Below are 17,456 nucleotides of genomic sequence, written 5' to 3'. Positions count from 1 at the left end.
CTGTCGAAGTATGAAACACCAAAGAAACACCCCTCACAACAGCTGCTTTGCGGTCCTGAGAAGACCGATTCCGCGGTCAAGCAGGATCCCCAGGGCAAGTCTCAATGCTACACGCAGGTTGGTTGCCGTGAGCCCTCTCTGGCGTGCCGTCCACCCTCCAATCACGAGTACCAAGGCCGTCAGCACGCGCAGGCCGCGCTGCAGGTACAGTTTCAGCAGCCCCTTCTTCGTATACGTGATGTTCCAGTCGGACCACACGGGGAACATGCACCTCAGCCCGAACCAGATCTGTGTGTACCTGCATAGCCCTCACGTCAGCTCCTGTGTGCTTCACTCACTCCCCCACAACCAATCGGAAGACACTTACGGATAAACCGTCGAGTTCCATCCCGTCTTCTTGTCGAAATACCAACTGTTGCAGCCGCCGGCGGCAAACACCGTATCTTTCAGGCTCCGCTGCACATCTCTGGTGTAGTCCTCCTCAGCCTCCTTCTTCACCTCTACCGTGTCGGCGTCGCCCCGCACGATGGGCTTGATGAACTTCAGCGCATAGTTCACCATATTCTCCGTCGCCAGAATGACCGAGCTGTGTCCAGTCGCCGTGTTCGGCCCAAAGATCATGAAGAAGTTCGGGAAGCCATCCATCGCGGTGCCCTGGTACGCCTGCGGGCCTCCACGCTGCTCCATCACCTCGACCAGGTCCTGCCCGTCGCGACCGACCACCTTGAGCGGGTGCAGCCACTTCGTCGTGTCGAAGCCGTTGGCCATGACAATGATGTCCGCCGGAATCGTCCTCTCTGCCTCCTCCTCTTCCTTCTCGGAGCGCTTGGGATAGACGCGCCCAGGCCCCAACGTGACGCTCTTCTCATTCACCGCCGTCAGAGGTTGCGTCGTGAGCTCGATGCGCGAGTCTTTCAGCCCGGGGAACCAGGTCGCGTCGAAGATGCGGCGCTTGCAGCCAACCCCATAGTCTGGCGTCAACATCTCGTGATACTTCTCCGGGACCGTCTCGCGCATGTGCTCCAACAGCTTCCCCTCCAGCTTCTTTCTCTCCTTCTCATTCCACTCCCCGTTCTTGAACAGCCGAAAGTCATACTCGGCGCCCGCAGCCGTCAGCAGTCTCAGCGTGCGCTCAAGCCCCGGCACATACGCCATCAACGCCGGGCTCCAGCGCTCCCACCACTCGTCACCGCCCGGCGGCTTCCCCCTGGGGACGACCCACGGCGGCGAGCGCATAATCTGCGTCACGCTCTTCGCGCCGAACTCCTCCTTGACGAGCTTCGGCACCAGCTGCGCGGCGCTGCACCCCGTCCCCACCACCACGACATCCTTTTCCCTCACATCCACACCGTGCTCCCACCTCGCCGAGTGGAACACCCTCCCCTCGAACCTCTCCCTCCCCGGCACGCCCTCCTCGGGCCAACCCCTCGGCTCCACCAACCCCCCCACACAACTCACCACCACCTTCGCCCTCACCCTCTCCTTCCGCACCACCACCGCCTCCTCCCCCCCCTCCTCCACCAACCGCTCCCGATCCTTATAACTCAAATCCCCCACACCCCGCCTCAAATGCCACAACTCCACCTCCCACACCCCCTCCCCCGCATCCCACCTCGCAGCCTTGACCTCGCAACCGCACGTCACCTTATCCGCGACGCCCCACTCCTCGCACACGCGCTCCAGATACTCCACCACGTCGGCGCCGGGGGGGAAGAATTTCTTCCACGCGGTGAGGAAGGGCGCGAAGGAGAAGGAGTAGAAGACGCCGGGCACGTCGCACGCGACGCCCGGGTAGCGGTTGATCCACCACGTGCCGCCCACGCCCGACTGCCGCTCCACGAGCCGGAACTGGTCGAAGCCGTGGCCGAGGCCGTCCTTGAGGCGGCAGGCGGTGGCGATGCCGGATTCGCCGGCGCCGATGATGAGGACGGGGTAGTAGCTGTGGAGGTGGGGGTAAGGGTTAGTGTGTGAGTGTGTGTCGGGTTCTTTTTGGTTGGTTGGTTGGTTGGTTGGTTGATTGTTTGTTTTCTTCTTCTTTTGGAGTGAAGGGGAGGAAGAGGGGCGGTTCAATGTGGCTTTAAAGCAAAATGACTAGGAGGGTTATGGGTGTTTTGGGGAGAGACGAGGAAGTGTAATAGAAAATGGTGCCGTACGTATACGCGTCCGGGCCGTAGCCGCCAGCGTGGTGGATCACGCGTTCATCGCCTTTGCGCATCGTATATAGCTTTGCCGCCTCTCTTTCTGTCGTCCTTGACTAGTCTTCTGTCGGGCTCACTCGTCGATCGCGAGTAGGTTGGGCTCGGGCGCTTCGGGAGGGGTAGGGAGTAGATTGGCACTCAGGTGCGGGCCTCCCTCCTGACTAATGATGATGAACGCGGACGCAGAACTGTGTTTTCTTCACCCAGTTCGCTGGTGCGACTAAGGGCTATAGCGGACTAGCGGATAGGGCACACAGGTGGTCGACTCCTCGGATCAACGCTCACTCCGGATACCAAAGATTGAGATGGACAAGAACAGCAGAGACGATGCCGTGAAGTGCTGCCACTAGAAGTGTCTGCTGCGTCGAGGAGGAAGAAAGAAAGAGGAACAGACACGAGAATCTCAAAGGAAGTAAGCAGCGTTGCGTGGCCCACAACACGGAAGTTGCTCACGTTTTCCCGAGGTGCCACCCTCCCATCTCACTGGCCTAGGTACGCCCTTCCCCGCATCGCCCGTGCCCGAGGTGAAAGGGAGGGGGAAGGACGGGGTGGGGGCAGAAACTATCACAGAACATGCGCACGAAGAAATGGACTTTTACTCTGATGCGCACCATGGTGGTGAAGGGGAAGACCATAGCTCTTGCAGGAACATATAAAACAAGCAGAAGCCTTCCTTTACGTGTTCTAGTGCAGCCTGCATCCCGACAAAGCATTCCCAACTGCCATTCCAGACGGGACGCATTCGAGCGGAGCGCTAAACCCTAACCCGCACCACCAGAACCAGACCTTGGTGCATACCACGTCCACCCCATACCATCCTTCCCTTGAGGGCAACAATTGACGTTGTGCCGCGCCGCGTCGCTGCAGCACCACCACGAAGAGGCATCCATCATGCATGGCTTAGCAGCAGCGGGGCCGCGCGCGCAGGGCAAAACCGCAGGGGCAACCCACTAGGTACTGCTTTCCCGGCTCAAACGTTCGGACATTTTGCCGTCGAGTCTCACACCCCGCGCGCCAGCATGAAAGCGGGAAAAAGTAAACAATCGTGAGACTCTTTCCCCCGCCCTCCCCTCAGTCTGAAACGATACACACCCCGGCAAAAAGAAGGACGGGGCGTATGTACATATACGGCAGCCGCAGCCAAGACTATTTCGGAACCAAGCTGCTCGAAGCAGGGGGCCGAAAAGCAAAAAAGGGCATGCAGAAAAGAAGGAGGAGAAGAAGAAGCATGATGCGAGACCGGGGGAAGCGAAGTAACACAGAGACGACGACGACAACAACAACAACAGAGACAAGACAGGAAAAGCAGCGCAAGCCGAAATTCCCGAGGGTCTAGTCCTAAACAAAAAAAAAAGAGGGGTACCTAGGTATGTTGATGCCATGTGTGCGTGCGTGTCGCCAAGAAAAGCGGGGGATGGGACGGCAACGGCGAAGCGCTGGTGGCTTGCGGCACCAGTGTCAGCGCGGGTTTATGCTCTCATCATCAAGCCACTCTGCATGGCTAGTTGGAACCGGTGCTCTCTCTCTCAGCTCCAAGCTCTCAAGGCAACCAGCCAGCCAGCCAGCCACATTAACTCTGGGTCAAACGGATCCTATAGCGTTAGTGGCGGCAAAGGAGCGAAGGACTGACACCATCGGTGGAGCAAAACAGCGACGAGATAGGAAAATGGAGCATCAGAAAAAGCGGGACGAGACAGGAAGAGGTACCGAGTATCCGGTCGGTGGTTCGTTGGGGGCCAAAAGCATCATTTTACACACGCATCCGCCTCTTTTTTATTTTATTTTTTTCCTTCTTTCAGCAGCAGCAGTAGGTACTCTCAAGCAGCAGGGAACAGGGGTGATGGTTGGTGGCCGGGAGGGCCCCGGGAAAGGAAGGAGGGGCCATTAATCTTGATTGTCCCATCATCATCATCATTATCATCATCACCACCACCACCACCACTCGTGCGGCGCGCCGGTGTGGCGAAGTGATTGTAAATTACATGCAGCGGCGGCAGCTGCAGGCGAGAGTCAAGCACCAGCGGATGCTAGCCCCGATTGCCGCTAGCCCGGATGGCCTAGCAAATGGATGGGAAAGCAGTGCGAGAAACGGGCATGATTAGCGCGTCGGCGACGAAAATACGATGATGGGAAGACGCGGATGATGCTGGGAAAGTGGGAAGGGATGCGGCACAGCGGGACGCTCTGGTTAGCGCGCGGGCGCGGCTGTCGATGATGATGAAATGCGGAGGCGGCGGTTCTCTCTCGTGCTGCTGAGGCGGTTTGGAAAGGCGAGCGGCGAGCGGCGAGCGGGCCTGCTGCTGCTAGCTAGCTAGCTCGCTCTGGTCCTTCTACCCCAGCCGGCGGGCTCGTACTCGGCAGATCTGGTACGTACCGGTATCCATGGTTGCTTTTATTACCTATTGCCAGGTCGAGGCCGGGCCAACGCCCACGTTGTTCCGCCGTTCGGAGCGGTTCCGAACGTCACAGATTCTAGCGCGTCGTGGCGTGGCCCCGTCAGTACCACGGCCGCAGTCGGCCGAGGCAGAAGGAAGAGAGACGGCCAAGGTGGAAGACTACTACTTACTCTACGCGCTCGTAGCACCCGAACTGGAAAGGCACGGCCATGCGCCTTGGATGATGTACGCGAGGCGCGTCGATCACACACGCAAGACACAGACGATCGGATCACCAGCCCTCCCGCCCCCGACCGCGGGCTTGTTTTGGTGTCACGTCTCACACGCTGGCGTTTTTTTTTTGATCTGGCGCCCTTGTTGCGCCCTGCACGCTCGCCAACACGCCCCAATCTCGTCGGCGGCAGCAGCGTTGGACGAGACAGTTGCGCAAGGGAGACGGTGTCAGTTATATTGTCTGCTCCCCCAACCCTCTCTCAGCTGCGCGTCAGCAAGGCCCGCGCTCGCTCAGCTGGGGTTGCCCGCTGCATGAGTCGCCGCCGCCGTGATAGAAACAAGGCACCGGCCGTGCCTGCCCCTTTGGGATACCCTGCTTGCCAGCTTGGGAATCCTGCCACCTGCCGTGAACCCGTGGGCCCGCTGCTGCTGCTGCTGCTGCCGTCCTGCTGCGCTGCCACGCCCGCTGCCTGTTTTGCAAGACACCACCCAGTACTGCTTTGCACCGACCTCTTCCGTGATATGTGTGTATAGAGGCATGCCTATTTATATGCTATACCGACCGTGACTCGCGCGCGTGCAGAGTCCCGCTAGACCCGCCGCCCGTTGTTTCCTTTTTCCTACAATACCAGATGATCCAACCAGCCCAATGCTCCGTATCCCAAATCTCGAGACCCACTTGCCGTTCCGTGCCTGCCCGACCACGGGAAGACTGAAACTCGCCATCCGCAGCGACATCCCGCAACTGACAAATCCCCATGTAACCCGCTGCTGTCTGCAAGCCGGCCGCGCTGCCGTACCGTGATATTACCAGCTCCATAGTGCCGCGGGCCAAAAAAAAACTGAAGAACCAATGATATGACAATGGTACAAAAGGAAAAAGAAGAAAGAGAAAAGAAAAAAAAGGGCAAACGACCCAAGTGCAATCCCACATCATCTTTTTGTTGTGCGTCCAACTGGGAAGAAATGAATCATACTCAGACCCGCGCCTGTGCCTACCAGAGGTCGCTTTTTTTTGAGGGACCCGAGCCGGAAGATGATGCTGAGCATCCAACGCTCGCACACACAAGAACCGGCCAAACCTGAAAAACCTGATGCCGTTGCACACCCCTTACCACGCGTTGAAAAAGACTCGCTCAAATGCCGCAAGACCAAGGAAATGGAAACAATGAACCCAATGAAATAGGTACACAAACACGCGCTTCTTCGCCGCTGAGGAACCTGCAAGGAAAAGGCTGTGATGATGCCGACGTGAACTTTGGAAACTTCTCGCTTTCCCGGAACAGCATCTAAACAAAATCAAAGAAATGATGGTTGGCCCGTATGGATGTCCTACTCCCTGCTCCTGCCTTTGTGGGGGAGTCGTGGTTGGGGCGGATCGTGGCCATCGGGCTTGTATTGATAATCCAACAAGTGAATTCGTTTTCCTCCGCGTCCTTCTTCCACGTCCAAGTGTCGTAGCCGTAAACTCTACATGACCGTCATTAACTTCATCTGTTGCGTTTTGGCCACCAGCTCGCTGTCCTGCGCGTCGAACGTGTTGTCGGAAAGAGCCATTCGCGACCGGGTTCGGCTTCGGCGTGAAGGAGACTCGTCAGATTGATCGGCCAAGAACCGACGGAAGGGAGAGTTGCCCGTGGTTGGGGTCTGGACCGGGCTGGAGTAGAGGTGCTCTGTTTCACGCAGAGCCGCCTTAGCCTGGTGCATGAGACCGTTGACATAAGGCACAATGTGTTTGAGAGTCCCAGTATCAAACGGAACCTTCTTGGATGGAGTGCCTGGGTCTTGAGGGAGCGAGTCCGCGTTCCTGCGTTGTTGGAGCGCCTCGATTACCGATTGTGCAACGACTTCAGAGTTCTTCCGCGGACGTGTAGCAGCCATCACAGTCGGCGTGTCTGGCGTCTTAGGTGTTGGAGAGGGACTGCTGAAGATATCGTCTGCCGTGGTTAGAATCGACTTTCGTCTCCCGTGAATACCGACTGAGAGCGCAGGAGAAGCACCGTCCCTGATGCTATCTTTCGCGGCTTGAAGGAGGGAACGCCCTCTTGCACGACCCGAGGCTGGCGTGCCAGCCGGAGGCTCATCGAACGCGTCAGCGTCGAAACCAGGAGATGACGGTGCCGAGAGATGCGGCACAAGTGGCTCATCAACTTCCTGATCTGCCAAGTCGATCATAGCCTCCACTTGCTGCCACATGTTCCTGTAAGCGCCTTCCAAGATGTTAAGACTCGCGGCTCGTGCCCGTAGATCCTTCAGCTCCTCGATTAAGAGGCCCCACTCTCGGAGCAAGCCGATGTTGGCAAGCACATTGTTCTGCTGCTCCCTGATGCTTTTCGGCACAAACATGGCCGACGGACTCTCCACTTTTTCGTGACGTGTTTCGGCCAGGCCATCTGCACAGTCGCCAAAATCGAAGTCGTCGTTCCAATCCTCAGTGACACCCTTGCTACCAACGCCCCAGGTGCCGAATTTGTTAGTCATTCTCGGGTCTCTTTTCCCAGTTGCGTCTGGAACGACTGGGACGCTCTGGCTGCGTGCATGAAGGCCGCTCGGCACCCGTCGACCCACTGAGCGGCTGCCTCTGCTGTTGGCATCCTTCTTGCCGTGGACCGTGTTGGGCCGGGGCGGCGTACGGTTTCCACAGCTCCGGTCGGCGAGCGCAGACTCGGACCAGTCGAAAATGCTGCTTTTTGCGTCTCTGTCAAAGGTTTCGGTAGATGGCCGTGGTGCTGTGGAAATTGAGACCGGTCGCGAATCCAAGTTAGTAAGAATCGGATGACTGCGCCTAATAGACAATTGAGTAGCATGATACGTGCTGGGGGTCTTTTCACTGCTCAATTCCCACAGGCCGCTGTCATCTTCGTCAAAAGACCACCGGCCATCGTCGACTTCGTCAGGGCTGGTGTCCCATTCCAGTGCACCGAGACTGAGTGGGTTCGGTGGTGAGGACGGAATGTCGGAAGAAAACCGGGAAGTACTACGGGGGGCGGGGGTCGGAGAGCCTCCGGTCCCATTTCCACGGTCGAGCACTATCGAGCGAACTGGTGTTGAGAAGTTGCTCTCCTCTTCCTGGATGGTGGAATGTTTGTCCAGTTCTGGGAAGGTGCCCTTGGGCAGCAGGTCTCTTAAGGGCGAGACCTTGTTCTTCAGGGGCCGGGGCGATTCGTCGAAGATGGTTTCAATGGTCGGCCCGCGGGCGCCTGAGGATGCTCGGGTGCCTCTCGTGCGCATCGAATCGAAAACGGTGTCACTCTGGAGATCTGTATCGGACTCTTCTCCGGACCAGATGCGCACCTCGGAATCGGAACCGACCAGGGTCGAAGCTTGTTCGGATGGGGTAATGGAGTAACGGGAATGGCGGATTGGCGCAGAGGAGGGAGAGGCAGGGCGATGACTGAGAGGGCGGGCGGTCGGAGGGTTGTATCCATGCTGTGACGGAACACGGGAGGGGATGTGATTGGAGGTATTACTCAAAGACACAGTGCGTGACTCGAAGGCAGGCGAGGATGACGGCCTGCTCGACTCGAAACTGACGTCGGCGATGTCGCCGGTGTGGCCGCTGTACGAAGAATGGATGTCGCGGAGCGAGTCGACGGTGCCGCTCGCATCTGTCGGCTCCGGCATTGCGTCAGCCTCGTTGTAGGTCCTTGCGCCCGAGCCCTCTCGGGTCGAGGCAGTGGTTGCAGTGGAGAGGCGGCTGCCGGCGCGGGCAACGCCGTCGGCTGACAGGCGACGCCGACGGTGCGGCTTCCTCGACAGCGGGACATTTCCGAGGATGCCACTAAAAGAGAAAGGGCGCCGGGTACGATCATCCCCTTGGCCTGTTTCGGGCGATGCAAGTGCCTCTGCGGGGGTTTCAGAAATAGACGTGGGGCTGAGGGGCGGCAGCTCGACGAATGCTGGAGTCTGCGCTCGACTCCGGGCGCCGTCGCTGTCGCCGGCCAGGCTGGTAGCGTCCTCCATTTCCAGTGTGGGAGCCGTGACCGTGTTGGCCAGAACCAGGGTCGGGTGATACTTCTCGCTTGGGACTATCCGCGTAATAACCTTCGGATCTCCAGACAATCCTCGCCGTTTAGCGACGGTACCCTTGGCCGAGAAGAACTGCTTCCAGCGGATCTCCGGGTCGGCACGGTGGAGGCTGGTGGCGGCGGCGCTATCAAGACGACCTGGCGGCACATCCATGAATGCCGGGCGCGATCCCAGCGTCCTGGAGCGCTGATGACTCGTGGCCGGCCGTCGCAGCGTTGGTCGCGACGAGCTGGGCGGACGTATTTCAGGACCGGCCGAGTTGCGTACGGATGTCGAGCGCTTTACAAGCTTGTTTGGCGGCAGAGGGCCAGACGGCACGCTTCCTGCAATCATGGGCGCGCTCGAGCCGTCCACGGAGAAGGCCATGGACCCGTTCGAGTACGACGGCGATGCGGGGCTTGCGGTGGAGCGCGTCGAGCTCTGCGAGATGGACACTATCGAGAGGCGCTTCACCCACGACGGACGCGCACGCGTGCTGCTCTCCCGGCCGTCGACTCCGCTCGCGTCCTGCTCCAGCATCGACAACCTCTTTCCGGCCTCCTGTGCGGCGCGTAGCCGGGAGCTGTCGCTTTCGAGCGTCAGGCCTCGTGGTCGTCGCATTGGCGCCCGCTCATTGTTTGGGCGCGTGTCGAATGCGCCGTCCAGCGGTGAAGAGGCCAGCAGCGGCGGCGGCGGTTGCGCAGCGGCGGCGGTATGCGGCCGCGAGGGCAGCTGGAACTCGACAGCGCGCTCGAAGGTGGCGGCGGCGTTCTCTCGGGCACTGGCAAAGGACGTTGGTGGTTGCTGCGAATCTGGGTGGCCGAGAGCCAGGCCGGCGGAGGATACGCCGACAATGGTGGCAGAAGCGCACAGCTATATCACAGAAGCGAGTCAGCCATTGACGATGGCAGCACGTCAAGATTCACACAGGGCGCAAAAGAGACAGGCGGCATGCGCTCGGGCGCAGGAGGGCACGCCGCAGAAAAGGCAGTGTTGACGAGACGGACGGTGGATGGGGTAGTAGCTACCGTGGGTACTGTTTTCATGCTTCCAGGTTACTCAGCCCGCCTCCAGCTGCAAGGCACAAGAGAAAGGAGACTCGTGACGGCGTGGGTCGTGGTCATTATGGCATAGCGGAGGGAGAGGGCACCATGGGAGGGATGCCGCAGCTGGCCGCAGTTCAGAAGCGAGCGGCGGAGGGACAGCTGCGCTGGCCGGGGAGACCAAGGAGTTCACGGACTATAGGTGCTTGCGACTGTTAGAGTGGGCAGCGCGCCGGTAGGATCGACGGACAACAGTTTGGGCGGCGGCTTGATGGGTCAACCTCGTAAGCGAAAGCGTGCTAGGACCGGGACATGGATTCTCAGGTGGAATGTCAACAACTGGCTCCTGCTCAGCAGTTACTAGTGGGTTAGTATGGCAACGCCCGCCCGTTACACGGCGCTGCCCACGCTGCGCTTGGCCGCGGTGACGCTGCTGGCCCGCCGCGCAGGCGCTTCGGTGCGCAGGATAAAAAAAAAAGTCAGGGACAGCTGCTGCTGCATGCTGCCCTCGCAGCACACAGGGTCTCCAGCCAACCGTGGTTGAGGCCGTCCGCTAGCCCCGAGCTCCCACCTGCCATCGAGTGGGCGGCGGTCTCAGGCAACGTCCAATGCCGTGTCCGACGGCGGCTGGCAGCGCTACCCGGTCGAGGGGACGGTGCACCTGTGCAGCGCTCACCGCTAAGCCAATCGTAGCTGAAAATCTCCCATGAAGATCCGGGCGAGCCCACAGCTGAGCGGCGGCTGGCTGCCAGCCAACGCACCCGCGCCCTCGCGCTCTGTCAGATGCGGCCTTGCAGATGAGGCTGGTTCTGCGGCACAGCTAGCCCGCCGGCCCTGCGCTTGTATCAGAAGCACGGCGGCTTCGCAGGCCTGCAGCAGCATGCCGTGGACAAGCACACAGAATCCCCGTCCAGAAGGCGCCGTCCGCGAGAGCGCCGACTCCGCCGACTCGCGCCCACCGTCTCGCTCCGTCTCGCGCCGTCTCGTCTCGCCATGCTGAGCAGGCGCGACCTTGCAACCGGTGGCCGCGCCCGGCTCCACAGCGCTGCGCTGCTCGGCCGCCACGAGGCGCCTTGCCGGCAGATCCTGGCCGCGCTGTGCGGAATAGCGCGCCAGAGAATTGAGATTGGATTGTTCCTTGCTTGCACGCATGCATGGCCGAAGCATAGCCCACGGGCGGCGCATCACCGATCGCTGGGCTGCATTCTGGAAGAATAAGCAATCTGTGGAGACGCGCTCGGGTCATTTTCTCGTCCCAGTCCGCCCAGCAGAGCAAGGGTGACTTGTTGCTAAGGCGGCCGTACGCTCGCGGCCAATCAGCGCCCTCGGGCTCGCTGCCCAAGGCAACGCTAGAGCATCGACACACACCGCGCCCCAGCGTCAGAACGGCAACGCCACGGCAAGCTCACCTGCTCACTTCGCCGCAATCCCGGCCTCGACGCAACCTGCTTGCTCCGCATCGTCTACGCAATGGAGGCTGAAATCCGCGCCCAGATTCCTCACATCGACCCCGTGCTGTCCGAGTACAGCGCCGGCTATCTCCAGCATGCAGCAAACTCTTTCGAGCCGGACGCCGACCCCAGCGCGCCTTCGCCGCTGGCCGAGGCTGCGGCGACTATCACCGCCCTGCTTGTCTCAGCGTCAGGTGACTACTCTAGCCAGAACGAGGCCACTGTCCAGAACCTGGTCGACAGGTTCATCGGCAAGCTGAACAGCGGCGTCGATGGCGAGCGTCGCCAGCTGGCCCCTTCGGCCAAGAAGCTGGACCAGGCCATCCACGTAGGCTCGCAGCGCAACATCTCGTCCACCCTTGGCCTGAGCAGCGGCGCCGTCGATCTCGAGTCGGCCAATGCCCGCCGCGTCGAGTCCAAGGTCGACCGCAAGAAGCTCGAGAAGGCCGAGCGCAAGATCCGCGCCAAGCAGGAGAAGAAGGAGATGCGCTTCGTCGAGTATGAGGCTTCCCGTCTGCTTGACCAGCCCGACGAGACCCAGTCGTACGAAGAGTTTTTCATGATGGTGAACCCGCTGCAACTGGGCTCCGACTCGGCCCAGAAGAGCAAGGACATCAAGGTCGATGGCATTGATGTGTCCATCAGCGGCACGAGAATCCTCACTGACACCAACCTGACTTTGGCCTACGGCCACCGTTATGGTCTGGTTGGTCAGAACGGCATCGGCAAATCTACGCTTCTCCGTGCCCTTAGTCGGAGAGAAGTTGCTATCCCTACGCACATCTCCATCCTCCACGTCGAGCAAGAGGTAGCATTGTCCACGACCAAGCAGCCAGAAATTGCAGACGCTGACGTCATTTCCTTCTCCGTAGATCATGGGTGATGATACTCCAGCCCTCCAGGCTGTCCTGGACGCTGACGTGTGGAGAAAGCACTTGCTGAGAGAGCAAGAGGTGAGATCGGCACTTCTGTGCAACGTCAGTCAAAAGTGCATGCTGACAGTGGACTAGAAAATCACCAAAGAGCTGACCGAGTTGGAGGAGAAGCGGTCTTCGATGGCCGATACTTCCGCCGATGCCGCCAAGCTCGACACGCAGCGTGAAGGTCTTGACGTAACGCTGAGCGACATCCACGGAAAGCTTGCGGAAATGGAGTCGGACAAAGCAGAGTCCCGTGCCGCCAGTATTCTCGCAGGTCTAGGCTTTTCACAGGAACGGCAGCAATTTGCCACAAAGACCTTCTCCGGAGGTTGGAGAATGAGGCTGGCGCTTGCGCGAGCGCTGTTCTGCGAACCTGATTTGCTGCTACTCGACGGTAAGACACTGCATTGAGTCAGGCAGACACCCCCCGGCTAATACGTCGCAGAACCTTCCAACATGTTGGACGTTCCGTCGATCACCTTCTTATCAAACTATCTGCAGACTTACCCTAGTACCGTGCTTGTGGTTTCCCACGACAGGGCATTCCTGAACGAGGTCGCCACGGACATCATCCACCAGCATTCCGAGCGTCTGGACTACTACAAGGGTGCCAACTTCGGTACGAAACCCCTCGCAATGAAATGAATTTGAAACAAGTGCTAACCTTCTGTCTAGATTCGTTCTATGCCACCAAGGAGGAGAGACGCAAGACTGCCAAGCGCGAATATGAGAAGCAGATGGCGGAGCGCGCCCATCTCCAAGGTACGGGACACGAGAGCCGCATATACTCGACAGTAGCTGACCAAGACAACCAATCGCAGCGTTCATCGACAAATTCCGTTACAATGCTGCCAAGTCGTCCGAAGCGCAGTCCAGGATCAAGAAGCTTGAGAAGATGCCTGTTCTTGAAGCGCCGGAGAGCGAGTACACTGTGCACTTCAAGTTCCCGGAGGTCGAGAAGCTTTCACCACCGATCATCCAGATGACTGGGGTCAACTTTGGGTACACGCCCGACAGGCCCCTTCTTTCGAATGTGGATCTCGACGTGCAACTGGATTCTCGTATCGGTATCGTTGGGCCAAACGGAGCCGGCAAGACGACAGCATTGAAGCTGCTGATTGGGGCGCTGCAACCTACCAAGGGCCTCATTTCGCAGAACCCGCGTCTTCGCGTTGGATTCTTCGCGCAGCACCACGTCGATGGTCTGGATCTGAACATGAGCGCTGTTGGTTTCATGGCCCAGAGATTCCCGGGTAGGACGGACGAAGAGTACCGCCGCCACCTCGGAGCGTTCGGTATCACGGGCATGACAGGCCTACAAAAAATGGAACTACTCTCCGGAGGACAGAAGTCACGTGTAGCGTTTGCCTGCCTTTCGCTGCAGAACCCCCACATCCTCGTGCTCGACGAGCCGTCCAACCATCTTGACATCGAGGCGATGGATGCGCTCTCGACGGCGCTGAGGGAATTCCAGGGCGGTATACTCATGGTCAGTCACGACGTGACGATGCTGCAGAACGTGTGTACGTCGCTGTGGGTGTGCGACCATGGCGGGATTGAGCATTTCGACGGCACCGTCAACGACTACAAGAAGCGCATCACGGCTCAGGCGAACGAGGCGGGCGTGGTACAAAAGCACTAGGACTGGGAAACGAGTGGAGCTGGTGCTTTGCCGTGTTGTAAGCGACGCGCCCTTGCTTGGTAGACGACAATGCACTGGCGGCGAGGCCGCGGGGCGTGAAACAACGGTAGCTGGTGAAGTGGTGATAAATAGAAATGGGCCCGACGGGACGCCGAACACACGTGTATTCCGTCGGCGGTTCACGGCGACGATTGGCATGGGAGGCATCGCGAGCATGTCGGCTCATTTGGCATACGATCGCGGTGCAGCCTCACCACTGGCGCACAGATGCTTGCTGTAATGACAACGGACTCGGGACACGTGCCGGCGCACCTGGCCATCTCCGAGCGCGGGTGCGGAGTCCTGCGCCGCTGCTCGCGTGGCGCGCGAATGCACGGCGGCCCTCGACGGCGCTGCCATGCGGACGGTTGTAGGCTGGACGAGCGGGGCGCGTGCGAGGCGCTGGCACGGGGCTGCGGGTTAGTAGGTTGTGCTGGTTGGCGGGCGCTGGGTGTGGGCGCTGGGGATGATGAGTGCCTGGCGCCGCTGTGATTATTCAGGCATGGACAGCGGAGCCAAGCCTGCTCCGACGTCGACGCTCTGGAAGCCGCGCCCCCGTCGACTCTCGTTGCGCATGTCCATCGCTCGCTCCGCCGAGTCGAAGCCTGCGCGTTCCTGATGCCCCGCTGTCTCTGACCGCCGTCTGACGCTCCGTGGCCGGCCAGCGCGCTTGCTCAATTGCTTCGGCGCAGGGGGATCCAGCACTGCTAATCTCTCATCTCCACATCAACACCGCTTCACCAGCTCCAGCCCCGGCGCCCACCACCCCGTCGTCACCTTGTCGCAACCACCGCGCCCGCGAAGCGGTTCGTCCGTGTCTGTCACTCCTTTGAACTCCCCACTGCACGGCGGCTGTTTGCGCGCCCCCCACAAGCACCGCGAGTCGCCCGACCATCACGACCCTAACCCGTCCCTCGCTCCCACGACGGCCGACTCACCATATCCCCCTCCCTTTTCCTCGCTCTACTTCCCCACCCACCAACCCACCGACGACGACCCCGACAAGCCGCAGGACGAGGAGAGCGACCACGACAACGAGGCTCCGCCCGCCTTCGTTCCCGCCCCGCCCTTCGAGGAGCCCTCGTCGTCCGCTGCCGCCGCAGTTGCCGAGACAAAGGCCGCGCTCCCGCACGACACCAAGGACGGTGCCGGTTCTAGCAAGGACCTCGACGACGGCGAACCGCCGCCACCATATAGCGAAGGCTCCAGCCCCCTCGACTCCTTCACCTACGTCATGGCGACCGCAGGAGGTCCCGCGAGCATCATCACCCAGGTCTCCCAGGGTGGAGGCCCGCCGATCAACACTTTGGGAGGTCAGTCGCCGGCTGCAGACCCTGGGTTGCGCCCGCCCGCTAATCTCACCCCTAGGCGCATCGGATGAGAACATCACGCTCGAGCTTCGGTATGCTGCACCATCCAATCACGCAATCCGTAGACCGGGAGTCGCTGACATGCGCAAATCAATGCAGAGGCGTGCGATTTACACTTTCGAGAGACGAACTCCTGACGCTGCCAGAGTTCGTGTTGCTCTCGCTGTTCCCCAACGGCCTGCTCCCTGATGGCCACATGAGCTCGTACCCCGATGGAGACGTATATCCAGTCGATGTTAGTAGTCATACGGCCACAAGCGCCGCTCCTGTTCCTCTTGCATCCAATGCGCCTGGTGCCCCCCAGCCCATCGCGCAGACGATTCCCTCGCTCAAAGCCGGAGCCATAAGATCCCACCTCGCGTCCCCTTCTTTGTACCTTTCTGACATATTTTATCCATCTCAGTATGACCCCAACTCCCTGCAGTACATGCTGGATTTCTTCCGGCATGTTGCACAGACCATACCCGCTTCTCCGCCCTCGCCCTCTACCCTCGTCGGCGATCATCCAGCTGAGGCGGTGCCTATTGAGCCCATGCATGGCTCGGCACGCGACATGTTGCAGGACCGCGCCGGCATCATTGTGTTACGGGAAGATCTGGACTTCTATGTGATCCCGCCCAAGCGCGACATTGAGCCGGAAGAGATGATGCAGATCAAGCGGGCTGCAGGCAAAGCATTGCTGAAGCAGGATGGCATCTTCTCCGGGCTAAGGAAAAGCGAGGAGCCGGGCACGACGGAACAACACCTGATCGAGATGCTCACAGCCGGGTAAGCCGCCCACACCGCTTGTTTCTCTACTTCGCGCATCCTGTCCCACCTTTCTGCCCCACATCCGTCCAAGCCTGCATCCTCCAGAGCGCGAGCTGACATGCTGATACTTCTGATCATACAGCGGCTTCAACCACGATGATCGCTGGGGCCACCGTGCAGGTGAGCCTAACAAGGCCGTCATCTGCAGCATCGCGCTGGCGCGGCTACGGACCGACATCAAGGGCAACGAGCTGAACAGCAATGCCGTTGGGATGGCGCAAAAACTGCTACTTTTCTGGCGCAAACCTGCACGCCGTTGCTGGTGGGAAGGTGTTGAGCTCGACGGCGTTGAGGGCGTGGATGGACAGCTCAAGGTGTGGATCAGAAGAGTCTGGACATTGGAGATGGTAAGTCAATGTCTCATCACGATGGAGGACCCTTGTTGCAGCTTTCCCGTTCCGCAACGTGCGCGCATCCGTGTTTCGGGAGGCTGCAGCAAGGGCGTTGTGTATCGAAGTGTTCCTCGCTGATGTCCATTTGCAGAGCGTCATCGGCCTGCGCTGATCAGCAGATACTCTCACGACCCTTGGTCATGCTGCTTGTGCCTAACTCCGCAAAAGCTGCAACCTAACCCCCCCTTGCTCGAATATCTATCGAACGCTGTTGCAGCTTGCCATCCGCGAGATCAGACCCTTGGCTGCCCATCAAGCCCTCCAACACACATCGGCTCCATGGAATGGCACCTCAATTTGTGTCTCCGGCCCGTCCTTAAAAAAAACTTTTTTTTTTTTCGAATCCAAAAGCGGGAGAGCAACACACCGCAGCACGAGCTGGCGACGCCAAAGACTTTGATACCTCCACTCTGAATTTACAGATCCTGTTTCTTTCCTCGTTTTCTTATCAAGCCTCCGCACGAACAGTGACGGAAAGCAGCCCATATACTGCATTCCAGCTTAATCATCCTGTTTCCTTCCTTGGTCGGATTTTTTTTTCTGTTCCTCTGCACTCACGTCGATAGATGAGGTGGCGGGGTGAACTTTTATTGAGGTTGAAGAGATAAATGGTGGTAGTGGTGGCGTAGTTTCTTCTTCTCAAGTAACTCTGGGAGGAAGCAGTCGTTTTGTTTTCATTTTTTGTTTTGGTGGGAAGACAAGGGAGCGGGGACGAGAGAATACTATATGAGGGAGAGGGATCGGGAAGGGAAGGGAAACTTTCATAGTAGATGAGCAATGCGAAGTTTCCAAAGGTTGGCAGTTTTCGGAAGGGGAAGATGAACGAGGATGTGACACGGCCAGCTGACATTTGAGGGAGGAAGAGAATGAACAATGACCTCCGTTGCTTCTCCCTTATTCTCTTCGTCTTCGCTTTTTGTTCGTCCGCCCGCCCCTCTGTCAGGTGGAGTGGTACATGTATCTATGCACAGACC

The 17,456-nt window shown here is 59.3% G+C and overlaps 4 protein-coding genes across 4 annotated transcripts; 2 read left to right on the top strand and 2 right to left on the bottom strand.

The window, feature by feature from the left end:
* Positions 1-33: 33 nt before the first annotated feature.
* On the bottom strand, positions 34-2,215 carry BKCO1_4000157 (flavin-binding monooxygenase; the record flags this gene model as incomplete). Its single annotated transcript, XM_020275579.1, has 3 exons — positions 34-298; positions 368-1,939; positions 2,154-2,215. 3 exons carry the CDS (start codon positions 2,213-2,215, stop codon positions 34-36), a joined length of 1,899 nt encoding a protein of 632 aa, XP_020134172.1.
* Positions 2,216-6,277: 4,062 nt separating this feature from the next.
* BKCO1_4000156 (uncharacterized protein) lies at positions 6,278-9,861 on the bottom strand (the record flags this gene model as incomplete). The annotated part of the gene is made up of 2 exons (XM_020275578.1): positions 6,278-9,688; positions 9,742-9,861. The coding sequence occupies 2 exons, from the start codon at positions 9,859-9,861 to the stop codon at positions 6,278-6,280; spliced, it is 3,531 nt and encodes a 1,176-aa protein (XP_020134423.1).
* Positions 9,862-11,328: 1,467 nt separating this feature from the next.
* BKCO1_4000155 (translation initiation regulator) lies at positions 11,329-13,871 on the top strand (the record flags this gene model as incomplete). The annotated part of the gene is made up of 6 exons (XM_020275577.1): positions 11,329-12,117; positions 12,182-12,262; positions 12,320-12,623; positions 12,675-12,848; positions 12,905-12,991; positions 13,051-13,871. The coding sequence occupies 6 exons, from the start codon at positions 11,329-11,331 to the stop codon at positions 13,869-13,871; spliced, it is 2,256 nt and encodes a 751-aa protein (XP_020134422.1).
* Positions 13,872-14,412: 541 nt separating this feature from the next.
* Positions 14,413-16,594, top strand: BKCO1_4000154 (dipeptidyl-peptidase iii; the record flags this gene model as incomplete). Its single annotated transcript, XM_020275576.1, has 6 exons — positions 14,413-14,521; positions 14,576-15,223; positions 15,279-15,312; positions 15,380-16,048; positions 16,173-16,437; positions 16,574-16,594. 6 exons carry the CDS (start codon positions 14,413-14,415, stop codon positions 16,592-16,594), a joined length of 1,746 nt encoding a protein of 581 aa, XP_020134171.1.
* Between the last annotated feature and the right edge of the window lie 862 nt (positions 16,595-17,456).

The sequence above is a fragment of the Diplodia corticola genome, assembly GCF_001883845.1.
Source record: "Diplodia corticola strain CBS 112549 chromosome Unknown scaffold4, whole genome shotgun sequence".
Lineage (NCBI taxonomy): Eukaryota > Fungi > Ascomycota > Dothideomycetes > Botryosphaeriales > Botryosphaeriaceae > Diplodia > Diplodia corticola.
This window is presented reverse-complemented; position numbering and strand designations above follow the sequence as displayed.